Below are 21,587 nucleotides of genomic sequence, written 5' to 3' on the forward strand. Positions count from 1 at the left end.
TCAAGAGCTACAGTAGAGGGGAAATAATGTTATTAGTATCTAAATAACTCACGAAGAAAATGAAAAATGCCTTCAAAAATCAAGGGTTATGAGAGTTCAGCAAAGAGAGCAGTAATATACACCCCTTTAATCAGAAACATTTGTGGAGTAGTAGTGGTTACTTTATCACTTACTTTCTTTTTATTGTGTATTTAATTACAGAATCTATCACTACATGAAAATGTAACCTTTTCAGATGTTGTTTAGAAGTACACATACATACATCTTCAGATATGTTTAAAACCACAGGATAACTGTGAAATCAGAAAAGCTAACAACAACAAAAAAAGACATTTGTTTGTATGATGCCTTTTCTTTATCATAGACCTGAAATTATATTCTGAATTCATCATAGTCACAGAAAAACTGTTGGACAGTCCATTCCCAGTTCCTTGTTGACTGTCTTATGACATATATTTTGAAATTGCAAATTATTAGTGATGGAGGAGTTGGGGGAAGGGGGATATGTGTGAAAGAAAAAGCTGAACAACTGCCACATAGCATATCTGAATCCTGGGATGTGCTGCTCTCACAGCCATGTACCTGAGTTGAAGAGTTCATTGAAGTTTAGCTCTGTGTAACACCAATGGATCGTTTCTCCCAAGCATAAGTGACAGATGCTGGCTGGGGAAAACATGAGAGCTGGGGTATGGGTTCCATGAACCAGAAAAAAAATGGCACTTCCCCAAAACTCACCCAATCTAAGCTGCATGTGATTCCTAATTGGCTTGGCTTTTCTTCAGTTCCCCTCTGATTTCTCTCTCCACCCACAGATATCCCACAGGGACTCTGGTGCCAGTCACTGGAGCATATTTCTGAAATGCTCAGAGAAATCGTTGAAGACCAAACTCATGGGTGAGCAAACACTGACCACTCCTAAGCCCCCTTCACATGTGGTTTCTCTTGATCCTCCTCTTCTTTGAAGCAGGGCTGGCAGGGTTAAGGCATATTATTGGCTCCGTGCAAGTCACCGAGCAGTTGAGCACCATCGCCAAGGGAGAAGGGGAGAAAGCTGAGAGCTGCCTGGGCCTCTCCTGTGCCGGGCAGCTGAAATACGCCTGCTTATGTGTGTGCCTTTTATGGAAGCTGTTCTAGGTAATATCCGCTTTTAGAGTTTTAAATATACAAGATTAACAATAGAAAGGGCAGACCCACATGCTGGAACCCCCGGCAAGCAGAACACAAAGGCACCTTTCTGGGGGCTGTGGTCTCTTCTCTCTCTCTCTAAGAAGGGAAATCTAAACTTGTCCTGTGCAGTAGGATAGAAAGTAAAGTGTTTATTTCTTCCTCTTTTTAATAATTGTCTAAAGTTAGAGAATCCTAACATAAATTAATTTCTAGCATTATGGTATTAGGTACCCTCATATTTATTTTCTTAAAAGCATTCACATTTAGGCTTGGCGGAGTTCTTTGTAACATAACACCCTTCAGCATCCTCTTAACAACCTTGCCTTTAGAGTATAAATATTTTATCCTTTTTCTGTACTAGCCTACCAAGAGTCTTTATTTGTTCCTTTTGCTACCTCTCCCTTTCGAAATTCTCTGTAATCTCCTCACTGAGGCAACAACAGATTATGGTGCCCCTATGTCCATGATCACTGTTAAAAGCCATGGGTGCCAGTTTTTCTCTCCTCCCCCGCCCCCCTGATTCCTACCAATAGAGAATAGACAAAAAGAACTGACAGCCAGCAGGGATCAGAGGATTGGCCATATTAACTGCCTGCAGTACCATGTCACCCCATATGTACCCTTCCTGGTTGTCTCTTCTGAACAGCAAGACTTAGACCCCAAACCTCCTGGATTGCCTTCCCCCTGTGGGAGGTGGGTCTGCTAAGCAGGCTCAGACAGCTTCCCAGGCAGGCACAGGGGACTGCCTTGCACACTTAGTGGTAGAAAAGAGGGAGGATGACCAGGCCCATCTCTGTGTGGCAGGCCTTGAGCTCTGATCCTGGGGTGATTCCACAGGGAGCAAGGAGCATGAGAGAGCCCTACTGCTTGTCTTACCGCAGTAAGGTCTATTGTGAAAAGACATGAAGGGCCTGTTTCTTGCTTCTGGGACAGCATAACCCAACCGTAATAACGTGGCCCATGAGCATCAGGCTCTGACCTCCTGGATTAGCTGTTCTCCTTCTCATGAGGACAGTCCTCCCCCCGCTTCTTTCCTGCTCTCACCATTGCCCCTCAAGCCAGATTTCAGAGCATTTAATCACTTGTTCTCAGGGAAGACTTGGATGGGAGGAGAGCAGTGACCAAAGGAGACAAAGACAGTGCTTAGAGCTTGGAAATTCCTTGTTCCAAAAAGAAGAACATGGAACCAGCAAAGACAGAGCTGCCTGCAGTGGGGACCCCAAATACTCCTATGCCAGTCACCCCCCCTTCCCAGTTCAGAAGGAAAGTTCCAGCTTAACTTGATCTCAAAGCCAGTCCTCCTCACTTTCTAAGAGAGTGCTGCAGTGTCAAATTAATGGGTCCTTACCTTGATTAGATTCTACCCTCTAAGCAACAATTGCACCTCCCAGTGTGATGAAAGGAGAGCTTTAGAAAAGCTTTAACTTTTCTGCATTCATGTATAGATGATGACAGGAAAGAATACAATTTGCAACTTATTAAAAATTCGTAATTGCCAAAGTATCGCCCAGAACATTTGTCTTGTCAGAAAGGAGACAGAATGTGTTTCTGCCTGAGTTTGACCCCCCATCCCTTCATCCCTCTCTGGCCCCCATCTGGACTCCCCGTTTCCTAGTGGGACACTACCCACGTGGCTGCCTTTGCAGTTGGGAGCCCCATTCCCCACAGCAGCTCAGCTGTCCAGACCCTGGGGAAGGCAGACAGGCGCCGTCTGCAGATTCTCATTTTGCTTTGTTCCCATTGGTCATGGGCCAAAGTCTTCCTTTCTCGAAGTCCTTGTACTCAAAGTCCCAGGAGGTAACGACTTAAATATCTGAAGTCTCCAGGACACATGGGGCTTTTTTGAAAGGCATCCCTTTGAGTGCCCTGTGATGAGTTCAGAGTGGCGTTGTGAGTTTTCTCAGCCTAACTTGTATTCCTTGCAAGTTGTACTTCAGTGGAGAAGTACAATTTAAGCCAACCTTTCACAAACACTACAGTTGCCCTAAGAACCAGAAAGGAAAAAGCAATCCAGTTGCCTGGCTGCCATGTGCTTTGGTTCTGTTCCAGGTCCTATGGAGACCCCTTTGAGAGCTGGTTTTTGTTTCTTCACTTTGGAGGATGGGCGGATGTAGCGGCTGAGCAGTTGCTGATGTCAGATGCTGAGCCCGCGGAGGCCCTGCTGTGGCTCTTTGCATTCTACTCGAGCCCACACGACGGGAGTCAGCAGCGAGCACAGACCATGGTGGGTGGCAGGGCCTGCCGCATGGCCTTCAGGCTCGGTCCTGCAGCAGGAGCCTGGAGGGGAATGGTCCCGGGAGGTGTGGTAACCTGTAGTAGTGGCTTGGCTTTTGGTGGTTGTGTGCTGCCCTCACAGAGTTGACTGGAGACCAGATGCTCCGACTCTTTCTCCTGGGGAGGCCTCAAAGAGATGAGGTGCAGCCCTTTCTCTCCTCATGGGTCACTCGAACTGGTCTTGCTCAGCTATCAGTCTGCCTTATCCTGGCCTGGGCCATGTCCTCCAAGGGCTGTGGGTGCTGAGCTGGACGGGGCTCCCTGCTGAGGCTGTCCAGCAGCCAGCCTGACTCAGCAGATGTTGTCTTCTCTGATCAGCAGCCTAGCTATGGCCATCTCAGTCTTGACTTACTACTCCCTTAGATCAGTCAACAGATCCTCACATAACCGCTTTGTTTAGAACTCTCTAATCGCATGACATTAACCACTTTGCTTCTGAAAAAGGACTTGGTCATTTCCTGTATAACAGAGCGGTTAAGTACAGAACCGGGAAACTGTGGTAAAGACAGTTGTTATTTTATGTAGACTATAATAATTACAGGAAACAATGCTTCGATTAAAGGCATTGGCACCTCCCTTCCAAACATTTATTTATCGGTTTTTCAAATTTCAATTGCCTGTGCTTTTTGCTGATTTTAATAATTAAAGAGAACAGGTTTCATTATGTATGGAGCAGTGCTCCCATTTGCTTTATGCTTTCTGTTGTTGAAAAAAGCAGCCACCAGTACAAATATGTCTGTGTATTTTACTCGTTTAAAGGCTTGCATGGCAGGAAAAGAATTTTGGATCTTAAACAGTTGAAAGTGGGTGATTATTTTGAATCAAAAACAGAACAGTTTTTTAGAAATTAGCAATCCTTGACTACATATGTGGATTATATCTGACTAAAAGCTGTTGATTTATTCCCTTTAAAATACCACATTTAACTAGTTAAGGAAAATCCTAGTTTATGTTTTTCATCATCTTATTTTTTCGTAATAATTAAAATGTAGACATTCTCTCTGCTAGCTAACTTGGTCTTTTTTCTTCTTTTTTTGAATAAAACCTATACATAAGTCACTCAGGAGAAGCTTGGGCATCTTGGGTAAACATGGATTAACTCATTCAACATATTTTAGTACCAACATGTCCATTTTCTTATTAGCTTTTCTTTCAGAGGTGGTCCTCTACCTTGTGATTTAAACCAGGGCTTCTTATTAATGAGTCCAGTGCAACTTCCTCCCTGGTGCCCAAGCTGAGGCCTCGGTGTGTGTGACGTCCGGGGCAGCGAGTGGGCCTCATTCTCCTAGTTTAGCTAATCATGCTTAGCTCTTGGTCCCTAGGGTTTTGTGAGCTCTAATTACTGGACAGTCTGTTGGGTGACTTGAGAAGCAAATTGTGAACTGTAAGTGTTAGAAAGCACGATTATTGTGAGAAATGTGATTGAGCTTGACGATATCTGTGCCTTTGCCTTAAAAGGCATTATTAACTCACGGTGAATTGCTTAGCCTCTGAGTGTGTTGTGGCTGGAGTGGTTGCTTCTGCTGGCCATCCTTGAGGTGCAAGAACATAAGAGCACAGAGCAAGATGGTCTTTGCTCAGGATATGTACAGACTGTGTTCTCTGCCAGCTAGTGCTTAAAACAAAAACGTCTTTGTTTATATACTTAAGAATTAGGCAAAGCTTAATGTTATTCCACTTCTAGGAATTATCCTTAGGAAATAGGGAGCCAAAGATTTTTGTACAAGGATACTCATCACAGCATTGTTCTTAATTGCAAAATGTAGCTATAAAAATTATGGTATATCCTAACCATGGAAAAGCATTCTACCATAGAAAATCATGTTCTTGAAGAATATGCTCTATAGGTAGTGCATTGCAAAGTGAAAAGTGTAAGACAAAAAACATTATATATGGTGAATGGTATGTTCTCAATGCATAGAAAAAAGGGAAGGATGTAAACCAAGTTATTAACAGTGAATCTCTTTGGATGGTGGAATATAGATAATTTTAATTTTTTTCTTTTGTTCAAATTTTCTGGTAGCATATATAAATTTTTGTAATGCATGGAAAAATACTACTTAAAAATGGCCTATCTTTCTCCTGAAAAACTTAGAAAGCATTTAAATTTATTGGCATATCAGGTAGAAGTTTATGGACATGAAATGCACTGGAAGGGAAAGACTGTCTGGGACCAAATAGGAAGGAGGAAGACCAAGTCTTAGGGAATATGGGACAAGGATGGAAAATCAAACATCAGTCAAGAAAAAAATGGGGTAGAAAGATATCGCTTCCTAAGCCCTGACATTTTACAGACACATGGAGATGGCAAGGTGGTCTTGGGCTCCTATGGATATAGACAGATGAGAGCAGGCTGGGACCACACCAGAGCCCAGCCCAGGGCAGTACGGGAGGGTGGCCTTCTGCTGGAGCTGGGCCATTCTCCATGGAAGAGCCCCATGTCGCAGTTTCTCACGGCCTTGCATTGTGGTCAGAATAACTCACACAACACTCCTAGTGTACTAGAGTTTATGACAGGCTTCATTGAAAGAGGCTTTAACTTCCAGGAAAAAACCTGACTTGTGCAAAATCCATAAAGTTGGTCACGGGAATTCTCAAAAGAGGGCTAAGTAATTCTTTCAGAAATGATGGAACATAGCTGCTCATGAGTTCCGTGTGACATTTTGGATCTATGGCTTTCAGTTTTTGCCTTGTTTTCCGAGTCACAACTTGATGTATCAATTTTGTAGCAAGAAGAAGACTCAGCATGAAATAAATATTTTCCATGTAAAAACAACCCACAGACCTACAACAATTACCATTATTATTTGTATGTCACATACGTGTGACCTCTGCTTGGGCTTTCAACATATATGAACAGATTGTTCCAGTGTCTGAAGTAAAACAAATGTGGTGTTTGTGTGTGTGTGTTTTCCCCCAAAAGATAGCAAAAGGCAAAGCTGCATTCTTATCAGAACACTGGCTCAGGGGAGGTCTGCTTGCATGGGGCTTTCATTGATTTGTGGCCATGATAGTGAAGCAAGCCTTCAAGGAGGCTTTTGTTCTTTTTCCCACAATATAAAAATCTGACTACATTCTGCTGAGGACTTTTCTCCATTTCCTTTCATAAAAAAAAAAAAGGCCAATTCCTGGCATGGTGCCCTGGCTGTTTAGTGAGAAAGTCAAGAAATTTCCATTTTGCCCATGTGGATTTGTGTGGAGCAGTGTGTGAACCCAGACATTGGCCGCCTCTGTCTCCCCTCCCCCGGCACCTCTTCTTTCCTCATTCTGGAGGGTGGCTTTGAAGTACTGACTAAATCCTGGAAACACACAAGTCCCAGCTCTTCCCTAATCTCTTACCCTTTGAAACTATACTCCCAGGTGGAGGTGAAGGCACTGCTTTGCCGGCTCAGGAAGCTGTTCCGAAGTCCAGCCTTCTCAGGCAGGGACCTGCAGGTGGCAGCTCATGAGGGCAGTGAAGCATACCCCATGCCACCCGTGTGTCCACAGCTGGTCAGGCGCATACTCCTGCTCTTCTTGCTCTGGGCTCCTGGAGGCCAGAGGGTGGCCCGGGAAGCCATCACCCTGGTAAGTCTCCTTCTTTGCCAGCATCCTCATTCTTGTCTGCATTCTATGTGAAGGTGGGTAATCCACCGGAGGGTCCTGCTGGGGATGGTGACACTGAGCAGACCCCAGAGCCTGCCCCATGCAGCTCTTCATGTCACAGAAGACGATCAGAGCCTCAGAGGGAACAGGGGACTGCTCCAGCTCACTCAGCTTTCCCGCCAGGACCACAGCCACCCCCACCACATGTGCTAGTCTTTTTCAGTTACAGTGCAGCACCCTCCTCCTCCTCCTGAGAAGAAGTGAGACTCCAAGAGAATGTGCTCATAAAGCAACCACAGTGCTACTCACTGTGGTGATTCCAGCCTTTTGATAATCACAAAGGACTCCTTCCTTAAAGCCCAGCCAAAGTTAGGGGTAAAGGATGGCCTGAGTTAAAATGAACTGGCTCTGAGAATATTGATGTTTAATGTACCTTCAGAAAATGTACAACTTGGTGAGTTTTCACAAAACACCCATGCATCCTGCAACCAAGTTTCCAGCACCCAGCTCATAGTGTCCCCTTCCAGGGCAGGTGAATATGGATATGAGGAAAATCCCAGTGAAAAATGGCCTCCCCTGCCAAGAGCCTTAGAAAACCAGTGCCAGGAGGTCTCATCCATCCTGGGAAGACCAGGACATGAGGAGCAGGACTAGGCTACCAGAGTCAGCTGGTCAGTCCAGTAAGTCTCCGCTGCTCACACCCTTGGGTCTCCATTAGGCAGAAGACCTCCTGAGAGCCTTAGGGGGCCAAGAGCAAAAGAGGACTCTTCCTTATCACTCAGCCTGACAAGCACATGGTCAGTTATCTATTGTGTACTTTTATAAAATGCATACCTCACTTCTGAGTCCAACAAGAATAAAAAATAAAAGTGAAAAAAAAAACACCCAAATCATCCCCCCATCCCACCCCATTTGTCCTTTAGTTTTTATCCCCATTCCTCCACTCATCCATATGTTTTGTATGTTATTGTGGTAACATACAAAACATAAAATTTCCCATTTTAACCACTTTCAAGTATACAGTTCAGTGGTGTTACTTACATTCACAATGTTTTTCTGCCATCACCACCACCCATTACCAAAACTTTTCCATCAGTCCCAAACAGAAACTCTGTGTCAATTAAGCACTAACTCCCCATTTGGGCTGGGTCAGTTCCAGAGGTGAGATCTAAAAGATGCCAATGGAGCTTGGTATCAACCAACTTTATCACTGCCAAGGCAGCAATAAAAACTGCTTTCAGCCAGGGACTGCTGTGAACAGAAGTGATTTCCTTATTTACTGAGCCTTCGTCTTTACTGGTGGGTGTAAAGATGTTCCTACAGCAACTAGGAAGGCCCAGCAGACCAGTGGAGGAGGCACTTCTGCTGGTGGGTGAATTTGGGGAGGGTGACTACCTGCAGAGAAGACAGGGTCACCTGAACCAGGCCCCTCAGGCTTAGGGTTGGAGAGTGGGAATGCAGGAACCATGAAAGAGGAAGTCGGCTGAGTGAGGACTGCGGAGAGACGGTGGAGTAGGAAGTGTTGTTGATATACAAGGAATCCCAATGAGATTAACAGATTTCTCTTCAGAAACCACAGAGCCTAGAAGACAGAGGGATGATATATTTAAAGTCCTTAAAGAAAAAATCAGGAAATCTATATATTCAGCAAAATTGCCCTTCAAAAATGAAGGAAAAATTAAGACATTTAAAGATAAAAGCTGAAAGAGTTCAATACCAGAAGACCTGCTTTACAAAAAGATGCAAAAAGGAGTCCTTTAGAATAAAATAAAAGGACACAAGACAGTAACTTGAAGCCATAAGAAGAAATAAAGAACATTGGTAAAGGTAATTTTATTGGTAAATACAAAATCCTGTATTACTGTACTTTTGGTTTGTAGTTGCTTCTCCCCACCCCCACTCCCATATGACTTAACAGGTAAATGTATAAAAAATATTTAAAATCTATGTTAATGGGTATTCAGTGTATAAAGATGTAATCTGAGACAATAAGGGGGAGAGAAGGAGATATATATAGGTGAAGAGAGTTGGTATACTATCAAAGCTAGGTTGGTCCTAGTCAAACTAGGTTGCTGTTTAATATCTTAATGGTATTTAATATCTTAATGGTATTTACAAAGGTAACCACTAAGAAAATAACTTAAAAATATAAAGGAAAGAAGGTGATACGCTACAAAAAAGCAAACAAATACAAAAATCATACAAGACATACAGAAAACAAATGGCTAAATGGCAAAAATAAATCCTTCCTTCTCAGTTATTACCTTAAATGTCAATGGACTAAACTGATAGATTGGATGAAAAAGCATGACCATCTATGCTGTCTACAAAAGACGTGCTTAAGGTATTAAGATACAAAGAGCCTGAAATTGAAAGGCTGGAAAAAGATATTTCATGCAAACAGGAATCAAAAGAGAGTGGGAGTGGCTATATTATTGTCAGACAAAATAGACTTTAAGTCAAAAAAGATCACAAGTAACAAAGTAGGGTAATATATAAAGGATCATATAAAGATATAATGACTATAAACATATATGCTCCTCACAACAGAGCCCCAAAATATATGAAGTAAAAACTGACAGCATTGAAGGGGGAACTAGATAGAACTAAAATAATGGTTGGACACATCTTTCAATAACTGACAGAACATCTAAACAGAAGATCAGTAAGGAAATAGAGGACTTGAACAACATTATTAAACAATTAGATCTAATGTACATATATAGATGACTCCACCTAACAACAGCAGAATACATAGTCTTATGTGCAGAAAGAACATTTCCCAGGATAGACCATGTTAGGACACAAATCAAATCTTAATATATTTAAAAATATTGAAATCATCCATACAAAGTATATTCATGGACCACAATGGAATGAAGCTAGAAAAGAAAACTGGAAAATTTATGGAAAATATGTGGAAATTAACATACTGTTAACTAATAGATCAAAGAAGAAATCATAAAGGAAATTAGAAAATATCTTGACATGAATGAAAATGAAGACACATCATACCAAAACTTATGTGATGAAACTTATGTGATGCAGTGAAGGCAGTGCTCAGGGAAATTCATAGCTCTAAATGTCTACATTAAAAAAAGAGAAAGTTCACAAATCAATAGTCTTCATCCCAAGACTATAACAAGAAGAACAAAACTAAAACTAATGAGTAGAAGGAAGGAAATAACAAAGATTAGAGTGGAGATAAATGGAATAGAGAATAGAAAAACTACAGAGAGAATCAACAAAACTAAAAGTTGGTTCTTTGTCTAGCTAAAGGTTTGTCAATTTCATTGATGTCTTCAAAGAGAAAGGACACAAATAATCAAGTCAGGAATGATGGGGGAATTAATAGTGACCCCCATCATAATAAAAAGGATAATATGAGGATACTATGAACAACTGTATGCCAGCAAATTAGGTAACATAGATAAAGTAGACAAATTTCCATAAACATGCTAATTAGCTAAATTTGAATTAAGAAATTGAAGCCTTCAATAGACCAATAAGAAGTAAAGAGATTGAATCAGTAGTCTAAACCCTCCCAGCAAAGAAAAGTCCAGGACCAATCAGATGGCTGCCCTGGTGAATTTTACCAAATATTCAAAGAATTAACACCAATCCTGCTCAAATTCTTCCAAAGAAACTGGAGAGAACAGAGTAATTCCTAAGATAAGCATTTCCCCTATACCAAAGCCAGACAAGGACATCACAAGAAAATTACATTTAGAATATATGGAATAGAATATAGATGCAGAAATCCTCAGTGAAATACCAGCAAGCCAAATCGAACAGCACATTTAAAGAATTATACACCATGTTCAAGTAGAATTTATGCCATACTCAATGGTGAAAGACTGAAAGCCTTCCCCTTATGGTCAGGAACAAGACAGGGATACCTACACCTTCAACCACTGCTATTCAACATTGTACTAGAAATGCTAGCCAGAACATTTAGGCAAGTGAAAGAAATGAAAGGCATCCAAATTGGAAAGAAAGAACTAAAACTTCCCCTATTAGTAGATGACATCATCCTATATACAGAAATCCTTAAAAAATCCACAACAAAGCCACTAGACCTAATAAATGAATTCAGCAGAGTGGCAGGTAGAAGATCAACACCCGCAAATCAGTAGTGTTTCTGTATACTAGTAATGAATAATCAGAAGGAGAAATCAAAAAATTCCATTTAAAATAGCAACTAGAAGAATCAAATATTTAGGAACATATATAACCAAGGATGTGAGATACTTGTACATGGAAAACTGCAAAACACTGTTGAAAGAAATTAAAATACTGTTGAAAGAAATAAATGGAAAGGCATTCCATGTTCATGGATTGGAAGACTAAATATTGTTGTCATTTCTACCCAATACAATTTACAGATTCAGTGCCATCCTGATCAAAATTCCAAAGCTTTCTTTGCAGAAATGGAAAGCCAATCATCTAGTTTATACACAAGGATCAGGGGCCCCAAATTGCCAAAACTATCTTGAAAAAGAACAAAGATGGAGGACTCACACTTACCAATTTTAAAACTTAATACAAAGCTACAGTAATCAAAATTGTAGTATGGGCACAAGGACAGACAATATAGACCAACAGAATTGAATTTACAGTTCAGAAATAAACCTTCACAATTTTGGACAATTTGTGACTAGGATGACAAGTCCACTCTTAGGGAAAGAATAGTCTGTTCAATAAATAGTGCTGGGAAAACTGGATATCCACATGGAAAAAATGAAAGTGGATCCTTATTTCATACACCATATACAAAAAATAACATAGATTAAAGACAAACATAAGAATTAAAACTATAAAACTCCTAGAAGAAAACACAGGGGAACATCTCTAGGACCTTGTATTAAGCAACAGATTTTTAGATTTTTCATGGAAAGCACAAGCAACAAAAGAAAATACAGATAAACTGGGTCTCATCAAACTTAAAAACTTTTTGCATCAAGTACATTATCAAGAAAATGAAAAGACAACCTACATAATGGGAGACGATATCTGATAAGGGTGTAATATTCAGAACATATAAAGAACTCCTCCAATTCAACAACAGACAAAAAAGCTCAAATATAAAATGGGTTAAGGTCTTAATAGACCTTAATAGAACTATATAGCACAAGTCATGAACCCTAATGTAAACTATGGACTAGTTAATAACATAATTACAATAATATTGGTTCACTTTTAACATAAATGGTCAATAAGCCATGAAAAGATGCTCAACAACATTAACCATTAGGTAAACCACAATGAGATACTATGTGACACCCATTAGAATGGCTATTATTTTTAAAATGGAAAATAACAGGTATTTGGCAAAGAAGTGGAAAAATAAGAATCCTCATATAGTGTTGACAGAAATGTAAAATAGTGCAGGAGCTGCAGAAAACTGTTTGGCAGGTCCTCAGAAAGCTAAGTATAGAATTACCATTTGATCTGGCAATCTCACTTCTAGGTATATACCCCAAATAATTAAAAGTGGGACCTAGACAGATATTTGCACAGCAGTGTTCACAGCAGCATTATTCACAGCTGCCAAAAACTGGAAGCAACCCAGTGTTCCAGCAGCAGCTGAATGGATAAACAAAATGTGGTAAATACATACAATGGAATATTATTCCACCATAAAAAGGAGTGGAGTTCTGATACGTACTACAACATGGGTGAACCTTGAAGCCATGGTGCTGAGTGAAATAGGCCAGACACAAAAGAACAAATACTATATGACCTCAGTTACATGAAGTTATTAGAATATACAAATTTATAGACTAAGAAATTAAAGGTTACCAGAGGTTGGGCGAGAATGGGGAGTTAGTGCTTAATTGACACAGAGTTTCTGTTTGGGACTGATGGAAAAGTTTTGGTAATGGGTGGTGGTGATGGCAGAAAAACATTGTGAATGTAAGTAACACCACTGAACTGTATACTTGAAAGTGGTTAAAATGGGAAATTTTATGTTTTGTATGTTACCACAATAACATACAAAACATATGGATGAGTGGAGGAATGGGGATAAAAACTAAAGGACAAATGGGGTGGGATGGGGGGATGATTTGGGTGTTTTTTTTTCACTGTTATTTTTTATTCTTGTTCTGGTTCTTTCTGATGTAAGGAAAATGTTCAGAGATAGATTGTGGTGATGAACGCATAACTATGTTATCATACTGTGGACAGTGGATTGTATATCATGGATGATTGTATGGTGTGTGAATGTATTTCAATAAAACTGAATTTAATAAAAAAAAAAAAAAGAAACTATAAAATGTTGAGAGAACAAAGGAGGGATATTACATTTGGAAGACCTACTATTGTAAAGATGACAATTTTCACCAAATGTATCCATAGTTTTAATGCAGTCCCAAAGAATCCTAACAGGTATTTTGGTGGAAATTGAAAAGCTTGTTAGAGGGCTAAGAACAGTCAAAGACATCCTGAAGAACAAGCTGCAGGAATTACATTATGAGATGTCAAGTCATAATATAAAGCTGTAGCAATTATGAGAACGAGGTATTGGTTCAAGGACAGACAAAAAGACCAGCAGAATGGGATAGAGAGGCAGAAACAGAAGGTATATACAGTCACCTTATTTGTTTTCAACTAATGATGCTAGGGCAATTGTATATTCACTAAAATTAATTTCAGATGGCTTGTGAATTGAAATGTGAGAGGTAAAATGACCACATTTGTATAAGAAAACATGGGAGAACATCTTCATGACCTTGGAATGGGCAAAGATTTCTTGAACAAAAGTCACAAAATGCTCTAACTATAAAAGAAAAAAGTTGATAAATTAGACTATATTATAATAAAAGCTTCTACAGAAAGTAAAGGCTGGGTGGGGTAAGGGAGGCTGGAGGGGAATGGGAAGGGACAGCTAATGGGTGTGGGGGTTTCTTTTGGGATGACGAAAATGTTCTAAAATTGATTGTGGTAATGATTGAACAACTCTCTGAATACTAAAACCACTGAGTTGTCTACTATATATGGGTGAATTGTATGGTAATAAACTTTATCTCAATAAAGCTGTTTAAAAGACACACACACACACAAAAAAAAAAAAACCCATAGAACTATACAGCAGAAAGCATGAACCCTAATGTAAACTATGGACTAGTTAATAACAATAATATTGGTTCACTTTTAACAAAGATACCTCACTAATGCTAAATATCAATAATAGGGAAACTGTATGTTGGTGCAGGGGTATATGGGAACTCTGTACTTTCTGTCTGCTTTTTCTTTAAATTTTCATCTGCTCTAAAAAAGTAAATTTAATAAAAAAGAATTCAGAGAAAAGGGACCAGAGTCCAATGAGACAATAGGATAGCTGAAGTCACCCATATGGGCTTCAACCCAGGAGATCTGGGAGCCTCTTCATTGCCAGGTGTGAGCTCATGGGTGCCATTGCACATCCTCTCTCCTCCCTGGAGGATTTGCAAAGCAGAGGACTCTCCAAGGTCACAGAGTTCTGATTAGGAAGGTTCCCTCCACCCCGCCTTCAAATTCAGTTCTGACCAGAAAGCACAAGAGCGACTCTCCTAAAGGCATTTGGAAAGAGTCTTGTTTAGCCAGCCTCCTTCTGTGCACACTTCTCTCTCTCCCCTTTACCAAAGCAGAAACTGGACATTACTGACCATTCCCTGGGGAAAACTTCTCAGAGTTTCAGTATTAGATATGTGGTGACAGCTTTTCTCTCTCTTTTTAATTCCTCTTTTCTCTTTTAACTTTTCATTAAAACATATGCAAAATTAAACTGTTTTAATCTATAACCCCCACTCCTTAGTGGATTATTTTGAAGTAAATTCCAGATCCCAAACCATTTCATCTGTAGATATTTCAGTACACTAAGATCATTTAAAAATCAACAGCAGAACAATGAGGTAACACTGCAGACCTGTTAGAATGGTGAAAACCAAAAAAATTGACAAAACCCGTTGCTGGCAAGGATGTGGAATAGCAGCAGTAACTCGCCTTCATTGCAGGTGGAAGTGAAAAATGGTACAGTTGCTTTGGGAGACAGTTTGACAGCTTCTTGCAAAACTAAACATTGTCTTACACCATACAATCCTATGTGTTTACCAAACTGATTTAAAAACTTTCATCCATACAAAAACCTGCACACTACTGTTTATAGCAGTTTTTATTCAGAACTGCCAGAAACTGAAAGAAACAAAAATGTCCTTCATTAGCTACACAAACAGTGGAATATCCATACTGTGGGATATTATTCAGCAATAAAAAGAAGCACATTTTAAATATATATTGGTAAGTGAAAGAAGCCAGTCTGAAAATGCTAAATACTGTGTGATTCAAAGTATATGGCATTAACAGATCAGTGGCAGTAGTTTGGGGTGAGGACAGTGTTGAATAGGTGAAGCACGGGGAATTTTTTTTAGGGAAGTGCAATTATGCTGTATGATGCTATAATGGTGAATACAAGACATTAAGCATTCATCAAAACCCACAGAATTTTCTAGCTTTACAGCACAAATCTGCAACACAAAAAGCATTATTTTAAAAGTTGGAGGGAGTCTCAGGATAGGATGCTCAATGTTTTAAAATGTATGAAAGGTGCTGACCTAAATAACTTTGGAAATGAGTGGAGTCTATAAGACTAAAGGCAAAGGAAACTGTACATAAGCACCAGACTCTAGTTGATAAAGTTGTTTCTGTGGGGGTATGGGTTTACAATTCTGAAACCACTATACATATACTGAGAGTGAACCCTTAAGTAAATGGATGATAGGTGGTGAAAGCCAGCTTTCTCATTGTTGGAGTAGGAAGTTACAGAAAAGCAAGGGAAAGGCTAGAATGAGCCATGTGGTATGAGATGAAAGTTGGAGACATCACTATGAATTCATGGTTAGCTTAATATAGATACATATGGTTACATAAAGAAATATTTATACTATGTTTATACACAAGTTAGTATACACGCATTTCTTTGCTCCATCAGCCAAAGGCTTAGAAGCAACTACACCCCTGTAGCAAGGAGCACATCTAGTGCCCAGGACTTGGATTCTAAACCATTCTCCAGTGAAAGGAACCAGGGCTCCTTGGAGAAATGGCTGATTCTAGCACTAATGCAGGAAATACACAAGATGAGCCTGGAACATCTCGTAGTGCCAGAGTAAGGAAGCACTCAGAAAAAAACCAACAAACTCCACAGTGAAGGGGGCATGTCAGACCAATACAGGAGCCAGTGGAAAGAGCTCAGTGGCCAATCATGGAACAGTTTAAGCCACAAAATAAAGCAACACTAGATTATAACCCAAAGTATAGAATAAATATCCATGAGTCCCTACTGTAAAAAAAAAAATGATTAAGTAAATGGGAAAAGAAAAATCTCCCGTGCAGAATTCCAAATAATTTATGTAGATACTCCACCCTAAAGGAGGGAGCATAACTCCCCACTCCTTCAGTCTGTGCAGAGTGACTTCCTTTTAAAAAGGCTAGTATGGAAAAGGGGAGAAAAGAGTAACTGTACAGTGGAGAGATCTGAGAATCAGACCCTCAGCCAGGCACTCAAGGTGTACGTCACTGATGAGTCCTGTCGACAGCAGGTGCCCTTGAAGTGATAAGAATCACACCACAGCTCCGTGGTCTCCCTCCCCCAAACCCAAATCTAACCATGAGGAAAACATCAGGCAAACTCCAAGGGAGGGACAGTCAACAAAATGATGTGACCAGTACTCCTCAAAACTGCCAGGATCATCAAAAACAAGGAAAGTCTGAGAACTGTCACAGTCAAGAGGAGCCTAAGGAGACCTGAGGACTAAATGTAATGTATCTTGGATTGGATCCTGGAACAGAAAAGGGACATTAGGTAAAAACTAAAGAAATCAGAATAAAGTGTGGACTTTAGTTAACAAAATGTGTCAATCTTGGTTCATTAATGGGGACAAATGTATCATACTAATATAAGATGTTAATCTTTGCAATAGTACTGTAAATCTAAATCTGTCCGGAAATAAAGTTATTGGGGAGAAAAAAAAAAGCTGAAGGTAGGCACTTCTGAATGCTGAAGGCTTTGGGAGCCTTTCCCTCCCCAGGCCTCGTGCCCGTCCCAGTGGCCTCTGTGGGAGGATCAGGCCCTGCTGCTGGGAGGACGGCAGTGCCAGCTCGTCACCTCCTCCCTCTCCTGCCCAGGAGCTCCTGTCCTCTGCCCCCTCCCATCAGGCCATCCCTGCGTGGGGCCTGCACTCAGCTCCCGGCCCAAGACTCAGCACCTCGCCCTGACCACAGGCTGTGAGAGACTGGGACCCAGAGAAAGCCCCTCAAGAGACCTAGGTCTCTGCTTCAGTTTTTCCAACCACGTGTCTGTCTATGCAGGGGAAACAGCCCACATGAAAACCAACCGCCCCCAGAGAAGCTGCTGTTAGAGGAGTCCCGCAGCGACATTATGCCGTTAGGTTCAGGTCTGCTGCTCCCGCGGACAGCCCATTCCCACAGAACACTTCAACTCCAGCCGTGCATCAACACTGCCGATTTAACCCTGAGACTGAGGGAATGTGGAAACCCCAGAGCATCTTCATTAAATGTCATGTCAGTTCAGCTGCAAAGAATACAGAGGAGGAATTCAGTAAAGGATAAAACACCAATATTTCTCTGCCTGCACTGGCTTCCATAGCAGATGGGTGCTAGCTAGCTGAGCACCCTGGGCCCATCGCCGCCGGGAGAGCCTCCCAGATGCCACCCTTGCAGCTGTTGTGGGAACTCCTTATTAACATATGAGCCGTCCAGATTAGAAGGCAGTGACAGCTTCAAGCAGTCTGGCTATGGCAGTTACAAATGGGACAGATGGAAGGGTTCCTCCACATGCATCTCTCATGGGTTTTTCCTCGCCTCTCCCCAGCATTCATCAGCTCCTCTCTGCCAATAGCACCCTGAAAAGAGCCCCGGGCAGAAGCTCCCAGGATTGCTTGGCCTGAGAGCACGTGGAGGCCAGATGGTGGAAGTGTCAGTCCTGGGAGGACAGCCTTTCTCCATCACCAGCTCTTACCTCACCATCCCTGGAACCCAGCCCTGGCACCGCTTTAATGGGAACACAGAGAGGGCTTGAGTAGAGCTGGGCTGGGCTCTCTGGCCTTGGTCCTGTTCCCCACCCCTCTGTCTCGGCATCTAGCTTGGGAGAGCCGTGCCAGCTCAAGGCCAGGGGGACAGCAAGGGCTGCATGTCAAGAAGCGTCTCCCCTCCACAGGGCCTGTCTCAGCTTGGGATGGCCCTGACCAGGCACTGACTACTGAAAGGGTTTCCTGCTGGGTCAAGCTGAAGCTGTCGATGTCTGAGCCTCGCCACTTATGCCACTCCCATGGTGCACATACAGCGAGAAGTGTTTCCCTTCACACGTGGTCAGGAGGTGGGGGACCTGCAACTCAGGGCTTTCCTGGGATGCACAACTTTGAGTGCTAACACCAGGCCAGTTCTGGGCAAACCAGGGTCCCCACCAGAAGGACCCAGTGAGGAGATCCTAGATTACTCTTTCAAACACTTAGGGCTTTTTTATGCTGTGTGTGTCTAAAAAAATCACCATAAATTCTTTGACTGCTAAGCTGTGAGAGTCTCACTTCTCCTTCCTTTTTTCTCAACTGTAATTCTTCAGAAAAGTACTTATGGACACCAACAACTAAGAATGCCTTGAGTTGTATTTACAGAACTAACAGTTCCTGTGTTTCCTACCTCCTCATGAGAAACAGGTGTTAAAACCTTACTAAAAAACAAGTGGAACTGGGTCACTTACTAGCCTGAGAATGCTGTGTAAGGGGCTGTTTGTGTGAAACAGGTGACATTTTCCTTTCAGCATTTTCCAGTTCTCATCTTAGTGTGACCCTTTTGCAGAAAGTCAAACCACAGCACATATATTTGCCCTCGCTCCCCTCTGCAAATAACCGGAAAGCTTATGACCAGCATTCTGGCAAAAGTTCCCATCTGAGAGCCTTTTGTGAGGCTCATGCCATTCCCTTCACAGCTGCACCTCACCACAGGAGGGGAGGATCATTAGGAAATTACTCTGGTTACTTTACAGCCAACCTCTGAGAACAGACTTGCTTTGCTAATCACCTTGAAAACAAAATAAGAGACCTTGGTGCTTTACCTTGGAGCTAATAGAAATTCTGTTTTTCAGAGACGGAATGGTTAGGTCCACTGGACAGAGTGAGACGAATCTGATTGCCAAATGCCTTAATTGCCGCCTTCTGTTTTCATTGCAGATGGCTCAGACTGCTGAGATAACCCACGAGATTATTGGCTTTCTTGACCAGACCTTATATAGATGGGACCATCTTTGCATGGAAGCTTCTAGATCAAGAGAACTGGCCAGGGAGCTCCTTAAAGAGCTGAGGGATCAAGTCTAACACAGGCTTGGTGAACGTGTGGCTGTGGTGCTGCTGGGCCAGTCTCCCGCAGACATGGCCAGATGGATGGAGCCTGCTCCTTACATCACGCAGGTGTGGATAAGAACCCTCTCGGAACTGTGAGAACAAGCCATAAGCATCTTGGAAAGATCTGGTATACACAGTTTACAAAGAGAGAAGACGGGGGTGCTTTATACAAACTAAGTTATGACTTTGGCATTCCCTGTACCTGCTCAGGCCAGGACATCAATTAGAGAATCAGCAAATGAAAAGCTCAGATGGGAGAAGAGATTTCTTTTTCTTTTTCCCATGTCAAGCCAAGATGCACAACTATTATTTGAATGTTTCAGTCTTTGGAGCAAGAAATTGGTCATGAACCACAGATCAATTTAGAGAGTAACTTAGCACCTTTCCTCAAATTTATCTGTTTAGAAGTCAGATCACTGTTAGGATGACTTTTAATCCATGGGGATCTAAGGCAGTCTTTCTATAAGATAAAACCTGACTCTGGCTTCTCTAAGATGGTCTTCATCCAGGAGAGTCAGGATCCCTCAGGTTTCCCTTGAACTTCCCCCAACTTGCCGACCTGGCCGAGGAGCAGCAGAGCACACCCCAGCCCAGTGGTGCTGATGGGGGGGCTGCTGCAGGAGGCACCACAGTTTAGCAATGACATGGAGCCAGACCAGTGCTGACTCTTTCTGCTTTATAATTGCTAAGGAACAACTGCTATCAGAAGGGCCCTTACTACATCAAAGATGGGAGACAGATGAGGGCACAGGGTATGTTTTAGAAATACTAGAAAAGATATTAGTCATTTTGCTAAACTGGAATAGAAATCATAACTTCCTAATAAAGAGTAAGTAGCTTCAAGGTTAATATTTATTTCATGTCACTTGAGGATTTTTTTTTCTGTTCAGATTTATTCCGAACTTTTATTGACTGTACATTCCTTTGTGTATACTGTGTTGAGTGAGCCAAGACTTTCTTTTACGTTCACTGTGATTTATGTATTATTAGTCTCTGAATCTCAGTGTCATGACTCCTGTTTGAAGTTATGAGTAGAGTTTTGTTGGACTGGAGGTTGAACTTTGGGGTGAATTACTAGTTTTGGTATATGGCAGTGTTAGTGGATCTACCCAAAGATCTGGGAAATCCCAAGAACCTTTGACCTGGGCCTTCTGAGAAATGTTACAGTGTGTGAAAGGTATTATTTTCATATAAATATGCTTCATCTAAATGTATAGGAGTTGGAAAAGGAGTTGTATGCTAAACTTGGAGTTGATATCTCTCCTGTGTTGGCTTTGAACCAGAGCTGTGACCAACCTCTGTGGATATCAAGAAAGGGCCTCAATTTGGTTGTAGCCCCTAAAGAGGGGAGCCACTAGGAATCAGACCAGCCTGTGGTCTGATTCCCATGAAAATCCATTCATGCTTTAATGTGATTGTGTCTACTGGAGTCCTCTCACTCTGCCCATCTCTTCTGCTCAGTGTATTTTACAGTAAAAAATAAAAAGCAGATCACTAACCAGCTGTCTCAGCTAAATTTCTGGAAAATTTCTATTCTGACCTCATCATCCTCTTTATAGTATCTCCCAATTCCTTTATAAAGGAATTGGGAGATACTATAAGATACTAAGCTTCCCACATTTTAAGCATTCAGTTGAGTCAGCAACTAACCAGAATATCTTAAGCTGGTGGAACTTTGGTATTCATTCTAACGAACCCACAGACATCCTAACAGGTTCACGTGTCTTGACTGAACCCTCGTGCATGAATGCTTTTATCAACTGTCAACAAGACACTGGTTTGTATTTTCTCCCCTTGCCCCTTCCCATTCTAATAAAGGTGCTAACAAGGGGAGAAATGCTCAAAAGTGGGAAACAAAAAGGAAAGAAGCACAGGGGTAAGGGCTGTTCCATCAACTACCTGAGTAGCTCCCAAGCCTTCTTTCAGATTAGGCCCCGTATTCTAAGGGCACTTAACTAACTTGATTAAAGGTGAACTCATGTCATTTCATTCTCTTTAATGAGAAGTAACAAACCTTCCAAAGTGTGGGTGCAGAGGGGAGCAGATGCTCTCCCCTTGAAAACCAAAGAAGCGCATACATTGTGTCCTCCTCTCCTGGGTGAGCCCACACCCAGCCACCAGGAAGGATGCCTAGTCAGGCCAGAGAAGGTCGGGCAGGTCAGAAAA

The 21,587-nt window shown here is 41.7% G+C and overlaps 1 protein-coding gene across 3 annotated transcripts in view; it reads left to right on the forward strand.

Moving 5' to 3' along the window:
- Positions 1-20,919, forward strand: part of FANCC (FA complementation group C) — a 290,247-nt gene extending 269,328 nt beyond the window's left edge. For 2 of the 3 annotated variants that reach the window (XM_037797499.1, XM_037797500.1), the window contains 4 exons: positions 813-894; positions 3,217-3,391; positions 6,802-7,008; positions 19,251-20,919. In XM_037797499.1, the coding sequence (XP_037653427.1) occupies positions 813-894; positions 3,217-3,391; positions 6,802-7,008; positions 19,251-19,394 (608 nt within the window). In that variant the 3' untranslated portion in view covers positions 19,395-20,919. The remainder of the gene's footprint in view (positions 1-812; positions 895-3,216; positions 3,392-6,801; positions 7,009-19,250) is intronic. The other variant, XM_037797501.1, reaches the window with a different exon arrangement.
- Positions 20,920-21,587: the final 668 nt, after the last annotated feature.

The sequence above is a fragment of the Choloepus didactylus genome, chromosome 10 (genome assembly GCF_015220235.1).
Source record: "Choloepus didactylus isolate mChoDid1 chromosome 10, mChoDid1.pri, whole genome shotgun sequence".
Taxonomy (NCBI): Eukaryota; Metazoa; Chordata; class Mammalia; order Pilosa; family Megalonychidae; genus Choloepus; species Choloepus didactylus.